Source organism: Rosa chinensis, chromosome 7 (genome assembly GCF_002994745.2).
Source record: "Rosa chinensis cultivar Old Blush chromosome 7, RchiOBHm-V2, whole genome shotgun sequence".
In the NCBI taxonomy this organism is placed as follows: domain Eukaryota; kingdom Viridiplantae; phylum Streptophyta; class Magnoliopsida; order Rosales; family Rosaceae; genus Rosa; species Rosa chinensis.
The window spans coordinates 55,875,778-55,898,020 of NC_037094.1; the positions used below are offsets into that span (position 1 = coordinate 55,875,778).

At 37.4% G+C, this 22,243-nt stretch overlaps 3 protein-coding genes across 3 annotated transcripts; 2 read left to right on the forward strand and 1 right to left on the reverse strand.

The window, feature by feature from the left end:
* Positions 1-8,219: 8,219 nt before the first annotated feature.
* Positions 8,220-10,219, forward strand: LOC121050871 (glutathione S-transferase T3-like). The gene is made up of 3 exons (XM_040512269.1): positions 8,220-8,341; positions 8,813-9,307; positions 9,390-10,219. The coding sequence occupies exons 2-3, from the start codon at positions 8,813-8,815 to the stop codon at positions 9,948-9,950; spliced, it is 1,056 nt and encodes a 351-aa protein (XP_040368203.1). The 5' UTR covers positions 8,220-8,341; the 3' UTR covers positions 9,951-10,219.
* A 647-nt stretch (positions 10,220-10,866) lies between these two features.
* On the reverse strand, positions 10,867-12,201 carry LOC112178218. Its single transcript, XM_024316401.1, has one exon. The coding sequence runs from the start codon at positions 12,199-12,201 to the stop codon at positions 10,867-10,869; it is 1,335 nt and encodes a 444-aa protein (XP_024172169.1).
* An 8,513-nt stretch (positions 12,202-20,714) lies between these two features.
* Positions 20,715-21,131, forward strand: LOC112180617 (ethylene-responsive transcription factor ERF022). Its single transcript, XM_040511524.1, has one exon. The coding sequence runs from the start codon at positions 20,715-20,717 to the stop codon at positions 21,129-21,131; it is 417 nt and encodes a 138-aa protein (XP_040367458.1).
* Positions 21,132-22,243: the final 1,112 nt, after the last annotated feature.

The following is a 22,243-nucleotide window of genomic DNA, read 5'->3' on the forward strand; positions in this document are numbered from 1 at the left end:
TGAGCCCGTTGTTGTATGATATGTGCTAGGAGTGTAGCATAAACAGCATTACAAGTGGACAATGGCACAACACGTAACCAGTGTGTTTGCGTGTCAACCAACATCATGAGATATTTAAACGTCCGCAAGTTGGTTGAATCAATCCACAAAATCCCTACGGATTCTTTGTAAGAACAGAATGAGTAATGTCATATCCTTTGCATAGGACGGTCTCAGTCCAAATTTCCCTAAGGAACAGGCTTAGTAAAAGATGTCCGTGTGAAGTCTTTTTGTAGATGGATCATCATATCATGACCAGGATGACCTATCCTGTCGTGACAAAGCCAATATGTGTCTAAATCCAAGAGATCTTCTCTCATAACTTTATTGGATTTAATAGCTCGAATAGTGACATAAAGTCCACTAGAGAGACACATAAACTTCTCTAAGATGCGTCTTTGTTCGCAATCATTAGAGGTAATGCAAAGGAACTCATTTCCGTTCTCTACATGCATTTTCGCATGGAATTCGTTGGCTATTCATAGGTGTGATTTTCCCTATGAGCATAGAGAGCTTTTGCGACAATAATCAAGGTGCCTTTTGGCAAGGGGAACTTGGGCTATTCCATGTCCTTGAATTAATATTGATGGCCTAGCCATTGCAGTCACAAAGTAATATGCTTAGAATCAAAATTGAGTCATAATGAAAAGAACTCGAAAATTTATTCATAAGCCAACGGAGTACATCATTGTTTCTATGATCAAAGAAAATCTAATCCAATAAAAAGTAATATGGCAATCGCCTACAACTCTTGGAAAATAAAAAGACTTAATCAAAATCGCCAGTTTCTGGGTCTTGATCCTTGTAGTCTTCCACCCTTAGATCTAGATCGCCATCTTGATCTTCTTGTGCCATGTAATTCGCTTCCCTTGCTTCACGATACGTCTTGTATGCGTTTGCAACATTCTGGGGTGCGGTACATGATTTGGCCCAATGTTCAGTTGATCCACATCGAAAACAAACATCATTATGGTCAGGCTCCCTTGATCGAGGCGCCATTGGGGCGCAATTTGGACGACCTATCCTCTTGGTGGCGTTACCACCATGGTCGGAGGCTCCGCCTCTCTCTCTCTTCACACGTTGACCTCCACGGTTCCGTGCACGCTTCTCTTGGCGATTTCCTTCCTCTTTAGGGCGAACATATGGACCAGAATGTCCAGAATTGTCCCTATTCTTAGGGTTTCGCTCCTTGCGTCCTCCATTGGGGGCGCTGATAGGAGCATAAAATGCGACGTTTATAATGTTTAAACCCTATATTTTGCTAAGTTATTTCCTTTATTTTGATCAATTTAACTTAGTTAGTCTTTTTCAGGTGAAAATGGAGTCTCAAAGTCCAAAAATAGCTAAGGAAGGCACAAGTGGCGCAGAAATGGAAAGAAATGAAGAAATGGAAGTTCTCCCAGTTTGACTAGGAAAAGGAATCCTAGTTGGAGTAGGAATCAGAAGCTGACTTGGATTCAAACTCTTAAGTCGCGGAAATTAGAAGTTCTACTTGGACAAGGAAACCCAATTCTACTCAAATATGGAATCCTAGTGTGATAAGGAGTCCCTGTTGGACAAGGATTACTCAAGAAGGTTCCGGAAGAGTGTAGAAGAATCGCAGAAAAGAAGTTTGTATTCAACTAGGAAACCTACTTGCATATGGAGTTCTACTCATACTAGGAGAGCTATGGAACGATCATGAAGCATCTAGAAGTCTCAAGAAGGTCATATGCCGTGCACATGGAGGAGGAAGCAACAAGAGATTCGAATTACAAAGCAATATGGAGTTTGGATTTCTTGTTGAGTAAGGATTGGAATTTCGTGAGATTCTTGAGGGTTCTTGAAGGTTCTTGACGTTTCTACTTTAGAATAGGTGTACAAGGCATGTGAGAGGCATGTGATGTGAAGGAAAACCGAATTGGACTGAACTTGTGCATTAAAAGTCAAATCCATTACAGATTCGGAAATCTACCTGTGCAGATCAGTCAACTTCAACGGAGTGTCATAAATCTTTCAGAGCTCAGAAAATTATGATCTTTATATGGTTGGAAAGCTACGGATGTCTAGTTTCCAGACCGTTTTACGGTTCGTCAATAGCTATTTTCTAGAGCAAGTTATGGCCGTTTTAGTGGACTGAGGTCAATCCTGCCGGAAATCTGTTTTGTGAGAAAGAAGTCCTAAATCAACACGAACTAAGAGAAACCAAGTAGAAACGAATTGGGAGTGCCTTGGGACATTCTACTATATATACCTTGTGTATTAGACGTCCAGGGGTAACACTTTATTCTCCACAACTTCGTTTCTCACCGGTTTGCTCTTGAGTTTCAGGTTTTTGCATCTACAAGTTCCCAGCCGTGCCATCCTCCATCCTAGCGGTGAATTCTACCTTGTGTTGCTACCTTGGATCTGCTTTGGACCTTGTGACGTAGTCAAGGGTTGTTCATACCATCTTCCCTATGTTTTCTTTACGGTTTAGTGTTTTTGTATTTGTATTTTCTGTTTTGATTTCCTTATGTGTAAAACCGAAACCATGAGTTGACAATCTGATTTTTGAATGCGATTTTGATGTTCTTTTCAATGATTGATTGGTTTATGTGTGTTTGATCTTTGTTGGTTGCCGAAATATGGAATGATAATCTGATTTTGTTTTATGGAAAACTTTTATGTGTTCTTGTTCTTTGGGTGCGCAACTTAGGATGATTGCATGTAATTGGAGCTAGTAATTAGGTGAACGCTTGTTGATCCTAGTTCAATATGGTAGTAAAGGCTTTGTACAAAGGTCAAGATCAGATTATGCATGTAATGAAAAGACTTGCTTTGAGTACTTGAATTTGCATATTTATTGACTAAACTTTCACTTGTTCTTAATGATTCGAATGCATGAGATCATGAGTTGCTTTGATTGTGTGATACTTGTCTTCGAAATATATTGTTTAGGCGCTTGTTCTACTCAATTGTGTAAAGGGGAGTCATATAAGGGACATTGGGCGCTTGTAACTTTGTTTCTTGGTTGATATCGTTCCATGGTAACTAAAAGATTAAAGATTGCATGAATGGATTGTTCTTGATTAGTTCTTGAAAAATTGTTTTCCAAAAGTTCTTCTTTTCCCACCTTTGTATAGAAAACGTTTTATTCTTTTATTGTTTTCTGAAAATTTATATTTTGATCTTTAAAACCCCCCTTCGTTTATGTTTTGTGTTCTTGTATATTTGTAAACAAATAAAATCGATTTAGGTTTTTAGTATGCATGTAAATCGTAAATAATTAAGTAAATAATCTGAAAATATATTTTAATTCCGTGAATAGTGTTTTCGTGAATAGTAATATGTGTTTGTGTTATACATGAATTTGTGTAGTTAGAGTTTAACTAGGATTTGTTGTTTGTATTTGTGTTGTATATGGATTTCTAATTTAATTCTAACTTAACTTGTATATGTTTTTAATTTCGTGTGAAACTTGTATATTATATCTTTGATTTCGTAAATGTGTATATTCTTTTCTTTAATTTTGTCTCACATGTTAGCACCCTCAATCCCCGGTTTAGAACGATCCCTGCTTATCCTATACTAACGTTCGACATTTTCAGGGTTTAAATTGGCGAATGCTTTTGCACGTATCAATTTTTGGGGCGCGACTATAGTTAAACTCCGGAATAGGCTTAGTTCCCACGGGTCTAGCATTATAGTTCTTCACAAGGATATTATCGTGCTTTTCAGCTACGTTCATGGCGCCAATGAGCTCATGAAACCTTGTGATACGTCCTGCATTTACATCAATCCGATAATTCTTTGAAATCATCAGTGTAGAGACGGGGAAGGTAGAGAGAGTCTTCTCGATCAACATCGTATCAGTTATGGCTTGGCCACAAAACTCCATCAGAGATTTGATACGAAGAGCTTCCGAGTTATAATCAAGCACAGACTTGAAATCACAAAAGCGAAGGCTATGCCATCGCACTTCTAAATCAGGAAGCAGGGAGTCACGAACGTTGCCAAATCGCTGCTCAAGTTCTTCCCATAGCTTTCTTGGGTCTTCCTCATTGAGGTATTCATTTTGGAGCACGTCATTCATGTGCCTTGTCATGAGAATTATGGCTTTAGCTTGTTTTGCTTCGAAAGCAGTAGCTTGCTCAATGGAGAGCACGTTCTGACCAGGCTCTTGGATGGCTTCTAGAAGTCCATCAGCCTTAAGATGTTGGCGCACATTTCGGACCCACCTATGGTATCCTGCGCCAGTTGTTTCTAGTGGAACGAAGTTCAACTTGTTCAGGTTACTCATCCTGAAAAACAACACAAGATTAGGGTTAGTTTCGGAGCGAAAAGGCTACCACGAAAAACTATTAAATTTCTGAGCGTAGTCGCTTCCAACAAATTAGGAATTTTCTGAGCGTAGTCGCTTCTAAGAAAATCCGATTCCAAGAAGGATTTTGGATTAGATCGAAACAACGATATATGTGGTCGATCATTTTCTTCTCAACAAACTCTAAGTTTGGAGGACTCTACAAGCTCCAAGCTTGGAGTGAGCACGAACTCCCACAGTTCGGCTATTGGTCTCCCCTATGAAGAAGAAAGGGGGGTAGAAGAAGGGATGTTGGAAGTCCCCGAGAAAAGAAGAAGAAATAAAAAAAACTTCAAAAAACGGGAACTTTTAGAAAAGTTTACCTTAAAAAGATGGCCGGAAAAAGTCGTCGCTAGAAAAGTTACTGTAGCTGCCAGAGTTACTGTAGCTGACAGGAAAGTGGCCGGAAAAAGTCGCCAGAAGTTGGCCGGAAAAGTGTTGACCGGCCGTTGACCGAATTGCTGACATGGCAGGTCCAGTGCTGACGTGGCAGAGAGGCTTGGCGGCTTGGTGGCTTGCTGCATGTGGGCCCAACTTTTTGGGCTTTGGGGCTTGGCGGCTTGGGCTTCAGCAAGTGGGCTTGGGCTGGGGCCTCCTCCTCCCTCCTTTTTTTTTTTTTTTTTTTTTCTCTTCTTCTGCCGGTTCAGGTTTGGAGGATACCGGTGGCCGGTTCGGTGGAATTTTGACCGGTTCCGGTGATCAAATTTCCGGTTTCGGGTTACTGGGGTGTAGATGCTGCAGGTGGTTGAGTATGGCTGCAGGAGGTGGTGAGGAAGGCTTTGAACCGGGCAGGGAAACCTTTGGTTTTTCCGGTGGCCGGTTCGGTGGTTTGCCGGCCGGTTCTGGGGGTGGGGTCGCCGGTTCTGGACTCCTGGAGTTGGGATCTTCAAGGTGGGCGGGGGTGGTTTCTGGGATTTGAAGGCTACGAATTTAGGATTTCAGGGTTAGGGCTTCGTGTTGATAACGTGTTTTAGAGAAACTGAATTTGAGAGGAATTTGCTGTGTATTCTCATTGATAATAGAGGCCTCTTTATATAGAGGATTACAATGCATAGAATCTCAATCATACAAGGAAAGTAATTCTACATTGAATAGGATTCTAGATCCTTCTAATTAAATCCTATTACCACTAGGTCAAGTAACCTAGAGTTTGGGCTAAACACAAATTAGGTTTTCCTTGAACAAATATGATTAAATTCATAAATCAAGTGAGTGCAAAAGTCAAAACACCATTAAAGTAAAAGTGTTTTTTTTTTTTAACCAAATCAATCATTTCATTCAACTCAAGCCAGAATGGCACAGATACATATCTTCCCTTGCCATCTTTAGACAAGTTTAGGACGTGGTATACTAGCACCACCCATTAGACAACCAGTGCTCACTTATTCAAAAGTGAGCCTAATAACTATGAAAAGCAATACATAGCAATTAGGCAAAGTTTAGAAATAAAAACAAAATTTAAATTTTCTCCTTGCCCTTAACAGTTGGGCTAGGAGGTTTGGAGAGATAAGCAAAACAATTCTCTTGCGCATCCACAACCTTCTTTGACTTTGGAGGATTTTTATTCTTTGCTCCCAGAGGCCTTCCTCTTTTCTTCTTTGTGCCAGAGCTTGTTTGCATCACATCTTTAGGCACTAAAATATTTCCAGGAGCTTCAACCATACCCAAAGATCTGGCAGAGAACTTACTTTTAAACATAGGCAGTTTTAGTTTCTTTGCCTGGATATCTGGCAGCAACGGTTTGAATAATTCTGGTAACAGAATCTTTAGTTTTTGGGGAGACTTTGAAGGAGAGGGGGGGAGGTGACGCTTGTCGCCCCTACTCTCCTTGTTCTCTGCTTCAACCGGTACAGCTGGTTCTGCATCCTTAGAGGCTCTCGGGCTATTTCTTGCAGACCCTACCTTCTTATCAAATTCCATGCCTTCACTTGGAGCGATAAGTTCAGAAGATGAGACCTCCATGTCCGGAGCTGCAATTACTGCCATCGCTAAAGGTTGGTGCACCTCTTTCTCCATTCCTGTGGCACTTAGGACTCTGTCATGCAGTATGATAGGTTTACGTGCTTTAGAAGCTTCCTTGGGCTGGAATAAGGACCTGTAGATAGATGGAAAAATAGGTGTCTGCACACCCTGAAAACGAAAGGTTCCATCTACAAAAGTGTTAGCCGCAAACCCTAGAGAAGGACCAACCAAATCCTTCCTCTGTTCTCCAGTGCTGCGTCTTATACCTGTTGTGGCATGGCTACCAAGCAAAGGGCAATAGTCTCCCTCATGATAAATCAAATTGCAATGATCACACTTGCCTACCAGGTTTTCAAAAAAATATGAAATTTCAACCTCTACTCCAGGTGCCAGTTTTAGGGTTTTCTTGAGGAAAAAAGGTTTCGAAATATCATGTGCCACATGAACCCTAACCTTACCCGTATTTGCAAAGAGTTTATCATCCAACTCAAGATACTTACCAGCCACAGAAGCAATACCTCTGATCATGTCAGGCTCCTCAAACAATGGCAGAATATTACTAAGTCGAACCCAGAAGAAGAGGACAGTCAGATCAACCTCTTCAATAGCCTTGATGCCATCATAGTGTCATACTCCTGAAGCACAACCGGAGCCTGGTTAAAACGCCATGGTCCACCCTTTAAAACCTTGCTACGATCCTTGCGCAAATCAAATTCCAGGACAAAACGGTTTAGAGCCCGCTCTTGAATCTTGAAACCTTTGTCAAGGACCCATACTTGCCGGAAAAAATGTTTCAGATCATTCAAAGCAGCCGGTTTCTTCACTAAAGGACGTGCCAACAGAAAAGATTGCTTGGCACGTCGCTGGATTCCATTCGAGGCTCTTGAGACATCTGCGACATCACTGCTAGCAAGCGCAAGTGATGCAGCAAAGGACGAGGTTACAGCATCAATGTTGGACATGTTGCTGGGTTTGGGATCAACAGAATAGCGACGGAGGTCGCTTTGTTGTTTGGTTTGGTGGTGGCACACATAGCGCTGCCCTAGCTTTTAATTATGTCAAGTTTATACAAGTTTTTGTGTTTGCTTAAAAAGAGGTATAAGATACATGAAAAATAACTATATTAAAGTAAAAGTGTAGTCATTAAAGTAAAGTAGTAAATGTATATATTTGTGATTTATATTATAAAAAATAAATTAATATATTTATATAAATTAAATATATGTATATATTATTGGGGCGGGTTTGGGGATGGGGATCACAATACCATCCCCGCCCCATCCCCAATCTTAGATAGTGGGGATTGGGGATCCCCATCCTCATCCCCATTCCCCATTTGTCCCCGAATTCTCCTCCCATTAGAGCATCTCCCATGGTAGGCTAAGAGCATCTTTAGCAATGCTAGCCATTTTTGAGTCAAATTTTAGCTAAAGTAGCTAAAAAGTCATTTTAGCTAGCCACTTTAGAATGACGTATGCATCAATGCTCTCTATTTTAGCTAGTTTTGAATTTATATTATTTTTTAAATGAATATTAAATAGTTTAAATGTATTTATAAATTACATAAAATAACTTAAAAGGAATGTTTTAAATTATAGAGAGGCTCATTCCACTCTCTATATTTAGGAGCGAGATAGCTAAAAGTTATAATAGAGAGTCACTTAGAGCAACTTTACCAGCCTCGCCAAAAGTGATTCTACGCTATTTTAGCGAGCGTGAGAAGCGGAACGTAGCAAAATCAGGCCTCCAGCAGACTCGCTATATCGTTCGCCAAAATGGTTTTCGCTACTACGCTCGCCAAATCTAGGAGAGGAGAGAGAAATTCGAGATGCTCGCTATCTCCTCCAACGGGCAATTTCGTTCAAATTCAAACGTCTAGGTAATCGTCTTCCTCTTCTCTTGCCTTTCTTTTTCCTTGATGTTCTTCGATTTCAAAATTTTTTGGTTTGGGCTACGGAAATTTGTGGTGAAATTCAAACCCTGATAAAGGGATTTGGGGCTATTCTAGTTTTTTGTACGGTAAGTATTTCTTTGTTTGATTAATCATAGATCTAGAATCACTGCAATTTCTTGGAACTTGAGTACGTTGGTGGGTATCAAATTATGGGTGTAGATCAGATTTGAATGAGATTAATTGATGTTTTACTCAGTGATATGCTTTGATGTCTTTAATCTGTTGCTTCTAGAGGCTTGTCTATCTATGTGTATGCTTTGGACGATGGTTTTTATAACATATCATGCCTATATGTATATGTTGTGGAATTAAAAGATAAGTGGGAATGAATTGAGAGCTGATGATTACAGGAATGAATTGAAAGCTGATGCCTATATATATATATATATATAGATCTTTTCTTGGCCAGTCTATACTTGATTTGATAATGCAAACCATAAAAGAAGAAGTATGCAGCAGCAAGATGGTCTAACTTGGTTATTTTATCACATGGTGTCTGGTTTTCTTATGTTGATTATCAATTCCTATACATGTAGATGGATTCTGCTCAAGTCCCCCGTGTTGCAATAGATTTAGGAGAGGATATTTTAAATTATGCCAATATCCTCAATGGAAGCTCAGGGCATAATGATAATATGTTTTCAACGTTTGGTTATCCTGCATCTGGCGATGCTATTAGCTATAGTCAGAACCCTATTCAAAGTCAAGTTGCTGCTCAAAGTGAACCCAAAACCACAAAGAAAGCTAAAAGAGCCAAGAATTTCTCCATTCAAGAAGACAACCTTCTTGTGTCTGCCTGGCTCAATACTACCCTTGATCCAGCAATAGGAAATGATCAAAAAGGTGCTGCTTATTGGAAAAGAATTTGGGACTATTTCTATGCTGAGAAGAACTTTGAACTAGAGTGTGATCGTAATCAGGGTTCTCTCATGCATCGCTGGTCTGGAATTCAACTGGATGTGAACAAATTTTGTGGCTATATTGCTGAAATTGAAAGGACAAGAGCAAGTGGTACAACTGAACAAGATAGGGTAATCTAAATTACCAATGTGATATATTCCAAGTTACATAGTATAGAATAACTAACTCTATTTTGTTTTTATGTTTGTTCAGATTGTGGAAGCCAAACAAAAGTTTAGGAGGGAGCGAGGATACAACTTTACATATGAGCATTGTTGGCATGTGTTGAAGTTCCACCCGAAATGGAACTTGGAACTCTCTAGGAAAAAACCAAAGAAAACTCATGCAACGGTTCCTACTACTTCGTCTCCTATCACTCCATCTGCTAGCCCAGATACAATAGATTTAGCTGATGGCAATGTTGAAGGTAATGAGTCTCCATGCTTGGAGAGGCCTATAGGCAAAAAGGCTGCCAAGACCTTGGCAAGGAAGGCAAAAGCTAAAGAGAAAGTGGAAGCAGCCCAATCTGAATTAGGAGACTATTATGCTCTGAAAGTTGAACATGCTCATAAGGAGGATGAGCAATTTCAACTGATGTATGATGCAGAACAAGAGAACATTAAGCTGAGGAAACAAGAACTTGAAATTCAAGTTCGAAAAGAGGATAATGCAATAATGGCAATTGATACTTCTACAATGGAACCAATGCGGGCAGAATATTTTAGAGGACTTCAACAGGAAATCATAGCAAAAAGAGCTACTAATGGAAACTAGTTTGGAGTTACCTGTGATGTGCGAACTAGATGTCAGTTCATTTTTTGGTGCTAGTCTCTTTCTTTTCTCATTTTTTGTTGCTTTGAAAGTTGTACGTTTTCAGCTACATTGAGAGCTGATGATGTACTTCTATCTATTCTCTCTGTTCTGTTAAGGTCAGTGATGATTATTATCCAAATTTTTCTTTTGAATGATGAATTTGTTTATTTGTTGTTATATAGTCGATAAGGAGATTCTGGTTCTGATTGAAAGACATAAGCTTTATAGAACTTGTGAACCAAGTGGTATTACTCACTTCAGTGTTAGGGATCCTAGTTTTATTCATGTAAAAGTTGAAATCGAGTGGCTACAGTGGGGTAGGCATTATAAGAAAATGGAGAGATAGGTAACTACAAACTAAAGAGCAAGAAAGCCGAAAAGAGTTTAAAATATAAGTAAATTGGCACTGTTGAAAAATCATGTGTGTGGTCTGGTGAAATCTCCAGGCTACAGAGCTCATTGCAAGACTTTTTTACCTCAGCTTGGATTAAAAAGATTACAAAAACAAAAGAATCAAATTAAGAATTGTTATCAAGGCAATACACTTGGCAACTTGGCTAACTATGGTGCTTAGCAGAATCGTTATCTTAGTGACACTCTATTCCAATTTTGTACTGTTCTCTTCATAAGACTTGAAAGAGTTTCAATAATTTCTTTATTCTCTTTAAGTTTTGAAATAATTACAGATTCATTCAAGATTACTTAGTACTGTTCTTTATGCATTGCTCATAGCAGAAAACTTGTATTGAATTCAAAAATTTAATGCAGTACAATTTCATCATTTTTTATGTAAATTTCAACACAAATACTGTGTTTTATTCAATTGTGTAATTGAAACAGAAACCAATAACTAAAATGAGTACTACAAAATGATAATTCATTCTCCTCCATGTAGCTGCCATAAGTGTTCGATAAGATCTCCTTGTAGTCTAGAATGAGTCTCCCCATCTTTAATGCGGAGATGGTTGTCAATGAACTCCATCAATGTTTGTGTTCGCTCATGTGATGGTAATACATTTGAAGGCTCTCCAACTATATCATAATTCTCAATGATTTGATCAATTTCACTATCACGATCTCGACCAATATTTCTAATATAGTGGTCATCATCTCGCTCATCTTCCACAATCATATTGTGCATTATTATGCATGTTGTCATGATATCCTTAAGTGTCTCTTGATTCCATAAACGTGCTGGTCCTCGTACAATTGCAAAACGTGCTTGGAGTACTCCAAATGCTCGCTCTACATCTTTTCTTGCTCCCTCCTGTTGTTTAGCAAAGTGTTTCTTCTTATTTCCTTGTGGAGCTGGTATTGTCTTTACAAATGTCGCCCATGTTGGATATATACCATCAGCAAGGTAGTATCCCATATTATACGGTTTGCCATTAACTAAATAGTTGACAGGAGGAGCACGTCCTGTGGCTAGGTCATCAAATAAAGAAGACCGATCTAACACATTGATATCATTGTGAGATCCTGGCAACCCAAAAAATGCATGCCAAATCCAAAGATCATATGAAGCTACAGCTTCCAATATAATTGTTGGTTCATGGTAGTGACCAGAATACATACCTTGCCATGCAGATGGACAATTTTTCCATCTCCAATGCATACAGTCTATGCTCCCCAACATTCCAGGAAATCCACGTTTTTCACCAATTGAAAGCAATCTAGCTATGTCGTTACTATTTGGTGGTCTCAAATACTCATCACCAAACATAACAACTACAGCATTAACAAACCTTTTAAGACTCTTTAGAGCAGTACTTTCACCTATTCGAACGTATTCATCTACATAATCTGCTGGAACTCCATAAGCAAGCATTCGTAGTGCAGCAGTTATCTTTTGATATGATGACAACCCGATAGCTCCAGCAGCATTCCTTTTTTGCAAGAAATATGGATCACATAAAAGCACTGCATTTTGAATTCTAAGAAAAACATGACGTCTCATTCGGAACCTTCTCCGAAAAACATTATCAGAAAATATAGGTGGATCAGCGAAGTAGTCACGGTAGAGATTTTCATGACCTTTAGTTATATAGCGTGGAACAACAATCCTACCTTTGATTGAACCACGGCGTATTGGTCTTTCCCTCTCCTCAACTACCCGCTTAATCAGATTATCTTCATATTTTTCATCCGCAATATCATTCTTTTTCAGGAACCTCTTACGCATCCAACGACTTGCTATGGATTGACTCGCCATTGGACACAATATAAATGAGATGTCTAGACTAAATGAAGTTGAGATATGAGATGAAAGATTGAAAACCGGGTATCAATATATATTATTGCTTTGCATGTTCGTCAAGCAAGCAACTAATCTTTCCAAGTAAATGAGAATGATCAATTTCCATTGTTTGTTGCTTTGCCAAATCTTTCATAAATATACATATCTCAAAAATGAATGTGTATCTTTTTTATATGATTTGCTAGCAAAATATGTATCTTTTTTAATATGATGTCGGTTAGCCTAATATATATCTCTTTGATATCATTTTCTTGCACAAAAGATTTAGTTTCGCTTTAATTTAGAGCAGATCATATCTGATATGAAAATAGATATCTATCTTTGCTCTCAGCAAGCAAAGAACTGATCAATTTGACCACCAAGAAAAAGTAGCCGTTGAGATCAATTTTTCACATAATAAAAAATAGCCGTTGAAAAATTAGGGTTATGTAATTTAAATATTCAAGGTTAGCTATAATAGAGAGCATTGGTGCAGACGTGTTTTAAAACTGGCTAGCCAAAATAACTTTTTAGCTATTTTAGCTAAAAAATGACTAAAATATGGCTAGCATTGCTAAAGATGCTCTTAGGAGTCTGGTGCAGCTGCTAAAATAGAAAAAAAGCTAAACATGCTCTCCAAAATAGCTAAGGAGCCACAATAAAGAGTCTGCTAAAGATGCTCTAAAAGCCAAATGGTTTTAGCCTACCAAAAACAGAATATTCCCTCTAATATGCTTTTTTAGCCTACCAACAAAAAACAGTGCTGCCGCCGTAGACCAAATTCTGTAGGCTAAAATCAAATATCATCACATCTAATGGCTATCAATATATTCCCAACTCAGAATATATTTTCGAGTATGGTTTTGACGAGGCTATCAAGAAAACTAGTCGATTTAGTTAAATGAAAATAAGTGTATCGTAAAAATTAATGGTTACATATTTATTTTAAAAATTCCAAACATATCAAATATTGGGCTCATATTGAAGATCTCAACAAGATATTTACAATGATGTAATTTTAATATTTAGTAACATTATAAATAACTCATGTATATAGGAAAAATGATTTTTGTTAAATGTAAAATTCATGTTATTAATGAAACAAAAAAAAAAAGTCAGCAGGGCCCACTATTTGGCTTACCAAATCTGAGCCCAAATTTGGCCTAGCAAATTTGAGAAGGCCAAATTTTTTTCTTGGCATTTGGGATATAGCTTACGGTGGGAGCATGTTGTAGGCCATAAATAGGATTATGGCTTACGGTGGGAGATGCCCTTAGGGGCGGGTATTCAATGGAGCTCCGCCCCGCTGGGGATTTTTGTCATCCCTAAAAGTAATTAAAAAATAGTTATTCTGTTAAGTGTGAATATAATTGGTACATAGTTAAAAGCATTATATACGAATTTTTTAAATTAATTAATGGTAGAGGAATAATTCAGTATTATGTAATATGTATTCAACAGCTAAAAATGACCTTGACGAAGTGGTGTTAGCTCAGTGGTTAGAGCACCCACTATCTAAGATCCAGGTCATGGGTTCGAGTCACCATAGGGGTAGGAGTGCAATCATTTGATCCTCTTTAAACAGTTGAAAAAAAAAAAACAGCTAAAAATGACCATAAGGATAGCAAATGGGGGTGTATGATCCTATATTCATATTGGACTGGTTTCTGATATGCGATAGCTAAATGATTATCATTATCCCTAGCTTCTCCTGAGTAAAATAGATACGTGTGTAGTGTGTACGTAAATGTGTACGTAACATAACCACGTGGCGTGATGTGATTGCTTCTTTCAAAATTCAAGAATGATTGATCATGCACATGTTGAAAAATTATATACGATTTTCTAAATTAATTAATGTAATAGATGAATAATTGGATATTATGTAATATATAATTATATATGCAATGGCTAAAGTGACCATAAAGATAACAAATGTATGGTGTATGATCCATATTGGACTGGTTTCATATTCGATAGCTAAATGATTATCATCCCTAGCTTCTCCTAAGGTAGCATAGTAATATAGATGCGTGTGTACGTAAATATGTACGTAACGTAATCACATGGCATGATGTGATTGCTTCTTTCAAAATTCCAGAACAATTCATGCACGTGTTAAAATTGCTTAGCATCTTCCCATTTAAGGGTAACTACATGGAAGCTCACTCCACCTCCTCTCATAATAATTCTATAATAATCACCGATGCATACAAAAACAATCATATATAACCCCACTCAGACACTAAACCAAATTCTTACTGAAACCCCTTCGTTTCCGAAAATTCTTCCGTGCTCCGAGCTTGCCATGCTTGGGCACGTCAGCCTATTCTGGACTGTTGGATATGAAGCTTAAAATCTAATGGTTGAAAATGTCAACCGGGTGACTTGCTTCTTCTATTCTCTTTGGTTGAAAACAACTGTGTTTTAAACGGTTTAAACAGTTAAACTTGTTAGTAAAAAATCAAAAGATTTGGGAATCCACGTTGTCAAAGATCAACTGATGCAGTAACTGGGCATTCTTCATCGCTGATGGGGTAGCCATAGATATCCCAGCGAATGAAACGACATCCTTCTCGTCTCCCTCCTCCAAATTTATTTTAGGCTATTTCAATTCCACAATGGGTTCAACTCCAATTGGTTGACATCGGCAAAACTCTTTCTCAGAGCCCCAGTTTTGTGTCTACTCACAGCAGCAGCTAGCCTAGTGAGTTCTCCTTAACTTCTATAAATTTCAACTCTCTAGTTTTACGACTCTCGATCTACGTCAATTTTCTGCTCTACATTTTACAAATCTCATCTAATTTTTCTGCTTGTTACAACTTTGTGGGTTTTGTGTGATTGCTAAAGAGTAGATCTTTTAGATCGGCATTGCAAATGATTTACAATTTTGTGGGTTTTGTGTGATTGTTGCTAAATGGGTATGCTTTAAATTTATTTATGCAATGGAATTCATTCGAGTTTCTTCAGGAGATGGAGAGTGTAAAATTACAATCTGATATCACTGGTCTTACTGCTAGTTACAGTTTTTGGCTTATACAATGAATTGATATTTTCTGCTGTTTCTGTAATGGAAAGAATGGCATTAAGTTATGACCAACATTCTTTCGTTTTGTCTTTTGTTGGAGGTTTATAATGCAGCAACAACAATCTTTTGCAATGAGTGATGGTGTATTTTCTTGGGATACAACTTCTCGACAACACAAAGTTTTGGTGTTCCATATCTTTCTCAGACATTTGATAACTGTATTGGATGCTAATCGGAATTTCAACTTTTGGCTTGGTCTTTTAGCTAGTTTCTTTGTTATTCCTGTCGATCTGTTGATATCAAAACCAATTAATTGGTAACACAGTAACACACTACAAGAGTGTAAACATTTGTTAAATGAAATTAACTTTTTATTGTTCATTCTTTATCTATTTAGTTGTTGCACTTGATCCTTTAATAATTGATCATGTCTGGATTAGTTATTGATATGCTATGTGCTGGATTTAGTTATTGATATGCATGGATGACGTTAAGGTTTCTCTCTGTTCAGTGGCTACAAGGCAAGACCTGTTTGTTGGGTTACACTGACCCATAGTTTTTAAGTACGAAGTATATTGCTTGATTATGATGGTGAAAGCATCATTATATCTGATTTAGTACTAGAAAATTGGATACCATTTTATTTTGCAAGCCATGGATCTTGAATCCTTCTATTAGAAAGTGTTCCGAGTAAAAGCATCATAAAAATGACATTTTGCAGCAGCATATTAAAATTTTGAGCACATATGTGCTTGCAATGATACCTCTATTAATACAAATAGTGCAATCACATGTGTTAGGATGAGCCATACTACAACCAATGAATTACCATTTCACTCTTCAACTAGAAAGAAATAAATACAAGATTGAAATTTGGTATTTAGGATTTAGGGTTGATAATAAATCGAGACCCAACCGACTACAAAAATAGCTGAAATTTTGACCATAACCATTTCTTCTTATCATGAAAGGGTAAAATCTTTATATGGTACCTGAACTATCACAAAATGCACTTTTTGGTACCTACAAATTTTTAGAGTCTAGTGGTACCTGTATTATCACTCCGTTAGCCATTTTAGTACTTCCGTCAATTATTCTGTTAAAGTATGGGTAAAATCGTAAAACACCAATTTTTCATATTTCTTTTACAAATTTTTTATCAAACTAAATTAAAATAAATTAGACTAGATTAAAAGAAAGACCTATAATTAAATTTAGTGAATATCTAGATTTACCTACCATCTCTATTGATTATTCCTATTAATTGTTCGAGAAAAAAGTTATCTCCAAATTAGTATATATTAAATTTTCATAAAATAAAAAAACTATACAAAAATAAACGTACTTAAATTAATTGACCCAAGTACCCCTATAATAGTGAATAATAAATTGGGTATTATTTATCTTCTTTTTTTTATGTGTCAAAATGTTTTTTAATTATAGATATTCAATATATTAAATTCTATAATTCTAATTATGAATTAAAAGACTATTTTACCCTTACTATTTTACTCACATGGGTGTCACATAACCGCCACATAGGCATTTTTAACCGAATAATGGACGGAGGTATTATAAGGGCTAACAGTGGGATAGTACAGGTACCACTGGATTCCCTGAAAAATTATAGGTATCAAAAAGTACATTTCGTGATAATTCGGGTACTATATGAGGATTTTACCCTATCATGATAACATCCAACGGTCAATCTTGATAAATTCTATTTCCTCCACCTTGTTTCTCATAGAAGGTATATTTTTCTATACACTAATAAACAGTTAAAACCACATTGGTAGGGATATAAGGATTTTGTGCGATCCAAAAAATTGAAACTTAAAATTGATAAATTTGACATTACCCATCTACTTGTAGTGTATTGATAGGTATTGTATAAAAAAGTTAACCCGATCCTTTATTATTTAGATGTCAAATAACGCAGTCAACCATTTATGCACTTATAGCTCCCTAAGGGGTGCTTAACCACGGGTAGATAAACTTTCTGAAATTTTTACATTAGTTGATATAGCTCATAGCCACGAGAGTGTGAGAGCTGACAGATCAAAAAAATAAGTTGTGAGTGAGCGGTTATGAGCATATTAGTTTTATAGGGTATTTAGGGTTTAGGGTTGACCTAATAGATCAAGACCCAAACGACAACAAAAATAGCTGAAATTTTGACCATAACCATTTCTTCGTATCATGATAACATCCAACGATCAATCTTGATAAATTCTATTTCCTCCACCTTGTTGCTCATAGAAGGTATATTTTTCTATACACAGTTAAAACCACTTTAGTAGGGATATAAGGATTTCGTGCGATCCAAAAAATTGAAACTTAAAATTGATAAATTTGACATTACCCATCTAATTTTAGTGTATTGATAGGTATTGTATAAAAAAGTTAACCCGATCCTTTGTTATTTAGATGTCAAATAACACGGTCAACCATTTATGCACTTATAGCTCCCTAAGGGGTGCTTAACCACAGGTAGATAAACTTTCTGAAATTTTTACATTAGTTGATATAGCTCATAGCCACGAGAGTGTAAGAGCTGACAGATCAAAAAAATAAGTTGTGAGTGAGCGGTTATGAGCATACTAGTTTTATAGGGTATTTAGGGTTTAGGGTTGACCTTATAGATCAAGACCCAAACGACGACAAAAATAGCTGAAATTTTGACCATAACCATTTCTTCTTATCATGATAACATCCAACGGTCAATCTTGATAAATTCTATTTCCTCCACCTTGTTGCTCATAGAAGGTATATTTTTCCATGCACTAATAAACAAGTTAAAACCACATTAGTAGGGATATAAGGATTTCGTGCGAACCAAAAAATTGAAACTTAAAATCGATAAATTTGATTTTACCCATCTACTTGTAGTGTATTGATAGGTATTATATAAAAAATTTAACCCGATCCGCTGTTATTTAGATGTCAAATAAAGTGGTCAACCATTTATGCACTTATAGCTCCCTAAGGGGAGCTTAACCACGAGTAGATAAAATTTCTGAAATTTTTATATTAGTTGATGTAGCTCATAGCCACGAGAGTGTGAGAGCTGACAGATCAAAAAAAGAAGTTGCGAGTGGGCGGTTATGAGCATATTAGTTTTATAGGGTATTTAGGGTTTAGGGTTGACCTGATAGATCGAGACCCAAATGACGACAAAAATAGCTGAAATTTTGACCATAACCATTTCTTCTTATCATGATAACATCTAACGGTCAATCTTAATAAATTATATTTCCTCCACCTTGTTGCTCATAGAAGGTATATTTTTCCATACACTAATAAACAAAGTTCAAACCACATTAGTAGGGATATAAGGATTTCGTGCGATCCAAAAAATTGAAACTTAAAATTGATAAATTTTACATTACCCATCTACTTGTAGTATATTGATAGGTATTGTATAAAAAAGTTAACCCGATCCGCTGTTATTTAGATGTCAAATAAAGCGGTCAACCATTTATGCACTTATAGCTCTCTAAGTGGAGCTTAATCACAAGTAGATAAACTTTCTGAATTTTTTACATTAGTTGATGTAGCTCATAGCCACGAGAGTGTGAGAGCTGATAGATCAAAAAAAGAAGTCGCGAGTGAGCGGTTATGAGCATATTAGTTTTATAGGGTATTTAGGGTTTAGGGTTGACCTAATAGATCAAGTCTCAAATAACGGCAAAAATAGCTAAAATTTTGACCATAACCGTTTCTTCTTATCATGATAACATCCAACGGTCAATCTTGATAAATTATATTTCCTTCACCTTGTTGCTCATAGAAGGTATATTTTTCTATACACTAATAAACAAGTTAAAACCACATTAGGAGGGATATAATGATTTTGTGCAATCAATATATTCGAAATATGGAAATTGAAAAATTGAGACAACCCATGTATTTATAGTGTGTTAACATTCAATGGTCGATTGCGATAAAATCTATTTCCGCCACCATGTTGTTTATGGACGGTATATTTTCTTATACAACCAATAAACAAGTTGGACCACATTAGTAGACATATTAGGATTTTGTGTGATCTAAAAAATTGAAATTGGAAATTAATAAATCAATCCATATCGTCAAGCAATGACACCTTAGTAACACTATATTTGTTTATTACGTTCCTCTAAGGGCAACCCCATCAAGACATAAGACTTTGGGAAAACCGACCATTGGATGCATTGATTGAGATATTTTATGCCCATTTTCAAAATATTATCCTCTTTCGACTTCGATTCAATAACGATCCATTATGTCAACCATAATGTTCAAAAATTCGAGGGACTTGATTTTCGCGGTTAGTTTTTCTAAACACTTAAATGTTAAATTTATAAATAAAATTTAAACCAGTCAACGTCCTATTAGAAAATTTAATTTTTTTAATCTTTCTTTCTATTTTATTTCTATGTCACTAATGTGGTCGAAACGAGAACAATAACTAATAAATCATAACAAATTCAGTTTATTATATATTGAAAAAAAAAGAAAAAGGAAAAGAGAATAAAGTGTTAAAAAAAAAAAACAAAATTCATTTAAGCACAAAGCCAACACCCAGCACCTGCACCCGTGTATTTTTATTTATTTATTTCCCTTCTGCTTCTTCTTCTTCTTCTTCAATTAGAAGGATTGAGGTCTGCAAGGAACGCGCTACCAACAGCTTGCCCGGAATTTTCCCGCCGTCGTCCCACCATCCTCAACCCAACCACCACCTTCCATCGACTGCGTCGATCTCTACGGCCACCTAGCCTCACCCTTATGGATCATCCCATAATCCCCTCATGCCGGATCTCAACCCCATCAACTTGCCCGTCCAAGCCTCCCACACACGGATTGCCCGGAGAAGATGGCGTCCTAGAAACTAAAGAGCTGAAGGTGAGAAAAAGTTTTCAAGAGGGAATGGGTTGTGATGATGGGTGACGAGCACGATGATAAACACTTTCAGGCTACAGAACTTGATCCAAGATCTACCTTTTATCATCAGAGGTAATCACAGGTGTAGAGATTGGCTTATCATTTCACTCGGGTCCGCTCTGGGTAAAACCCAATTCACCCCAAATTGATTCACCCTATAACTGGGTAAAACTCAATTGAGAAATAAAAGACCGGGAACAGGCTTGGCCTTTCCCATGTGAATTTCATCTTAATAAGGAGGCACGTGAAAGTCATGTGGGTGGACCCAAAAAGGCCGAGCATTACTTGCTCGGAGCATGGAAGACGTTCTCCTTCGTTTCCACACACTGAATTTCCTCTCTTCTTCCTCAGAATCAAACCTCGTACATGACCCAAGAAATTAATCAAACCCTCCGGGCAGATATGGAGGAAGTACACGAGCCTGCAGTCAAGTACAGAGGCGTACGCAAGCGAAAATGGGGTAAATGGGTGTCCGAAATCCGGGAACCGGGAAAGAAAACCCGGATATGGCTCGGAAGCTAGCTACGAGGCCCCCGAAATGGCCGCCGCCGCCTACGATGCGGCGGCATTGCACCTCAGAGGACCAGGGGTCCTGTTTAACTTTCCTGAAATGGTTGATAGTCTTCCGAGGCCAGCGAGTTCGAGTCCTTCGGACGTGCAGTTGGCGGCTCAAGGGGCGGCAATGAGGTTTAGGAGACTGCCAATGGGGTCGGTTTCGACGGAGGTGGCTGGTGGCTCGAGTGGTGGCGCGGCGCCGGTGACGGTGGGACTGTCGCCGAGTCAAATTCAGGCGATTAATGAGTCGCCATTGGACTCGCCTAAGATGTGGATGCAGTACATGTACATTTCTCATCGTGATGAGGCTTTGTTTTTTGGGGAGGACATGCCATCGTCTATGGGTTTCTATGATGATCATGATGACGGTTTGCACCATCAGTCCATTTGGGACTCCTAGTTTATTACTTTTCATATATAAATGACAATGTAGTAACTAGCCAATTAACTAGCTACAATATATTCAACAGATTCATTCAGAACATAGATAAAATAATATCATCTATGTTTTAGTTGTATACTGCTCGATCAGTTGATGGTAGTTTCTAGGATTTCCAATTCATAAGTGTAATTTGATCGATTCCAATCCAAGAATTTATGAGAGGTTAATTTGCAGTTTCCCATCATCATCGAGTTGGTGAAAAACTAGACACAGATGCAAGAATGAGGCTCTTAAGGTACATTATTATGGAGTTAATAGAGATTTTAGAAAAGACGTTATTGACGCTTTTTGGTCTTCCCTCACTAAATATTATTGATTTTATTGGCGTAGAGGTGATGGCGGTGCTTATGATAATCAATCTTGCTTAGTTTCAAAGTTTGAAACATATGACAAGAATTCAACTCTCTTCTTTGATTTCAATTTCATTTGTTACATATCCTCATTTGTTGCCTTGGTAGCTATTGGTGGAAAAGAATAGTGTATATATCAAATTTCTATTTTTTTTTTCACATATCTTTTGATAAAGGAACCAAGTGATTGATCTATTGACCGATTTTAATTTTTCGATGACAAGTTTCGTGGGAAGATCAATTTTCAGTCATCACTGTTGTATTTGAGACAAATTGGGTCTTCTTAGTTTTCCCCTTAGATGGTATATTTTGATTGGCAATGTCAGCCCACCTCTTTCTCTATTGGATATGTGGTTCATATTTTGCTTTAAAGAATATGGCTGCCCGCCATATCTCATTTATGTTGCATGCTTGTCTCGCCTTCTTCAACATTTTCAAGGGATATGGTTTATATATATCCCCCTAGTATCTGTATATACTCTCTCCCTCGCACTGTCCAGGTTTGATAGGAAACAAAAAGAAAAAATCCAAGACATCCAGGCGAAGCCATATCTCATCTACAGTATGACTCGCAATCTCCTTCTCATTGCTGACTGCATATCCCAAAATAGCTGTGTACACACCCCTTTTAAAGGAAACATTTCTTTTCAAAAAACTTGCACAACCTTTGGAGAAAAAGTATACCCAAACCCATTAAACGAGGATATACAGCAAAGGGCA

Coding starts and splice junctions, on each gene's coding strand:
- LOC121050871 (XM_040512269.1), top strand. CDS start 8,813: ATGGATTCTGCTCAAGTCCCCCGTGTTGCAATAGATTTAGGAGAGGAT. Junction 9,308..9,389: donor GTACAACTGAACAAGATAGG/GTAATCTAAATT, acceptor ATGTTTGTTCAG/ATTGTGGAAGCCAAACAAAA.
- LOC112178218 (XM_024316401.1), bottom strand. CDS start 12,201: ATGGCGAGTCAATCCATAGCAAGTCGTTGGATGCGTAAGAGGTTCCTG.
- LOC112180617 (XM_040511524.1), top strand. CDS start 20,715: ATGGCCGCCGCCGCCTACGATGCGGCGGCATTGCACCTCAGAGGACCA.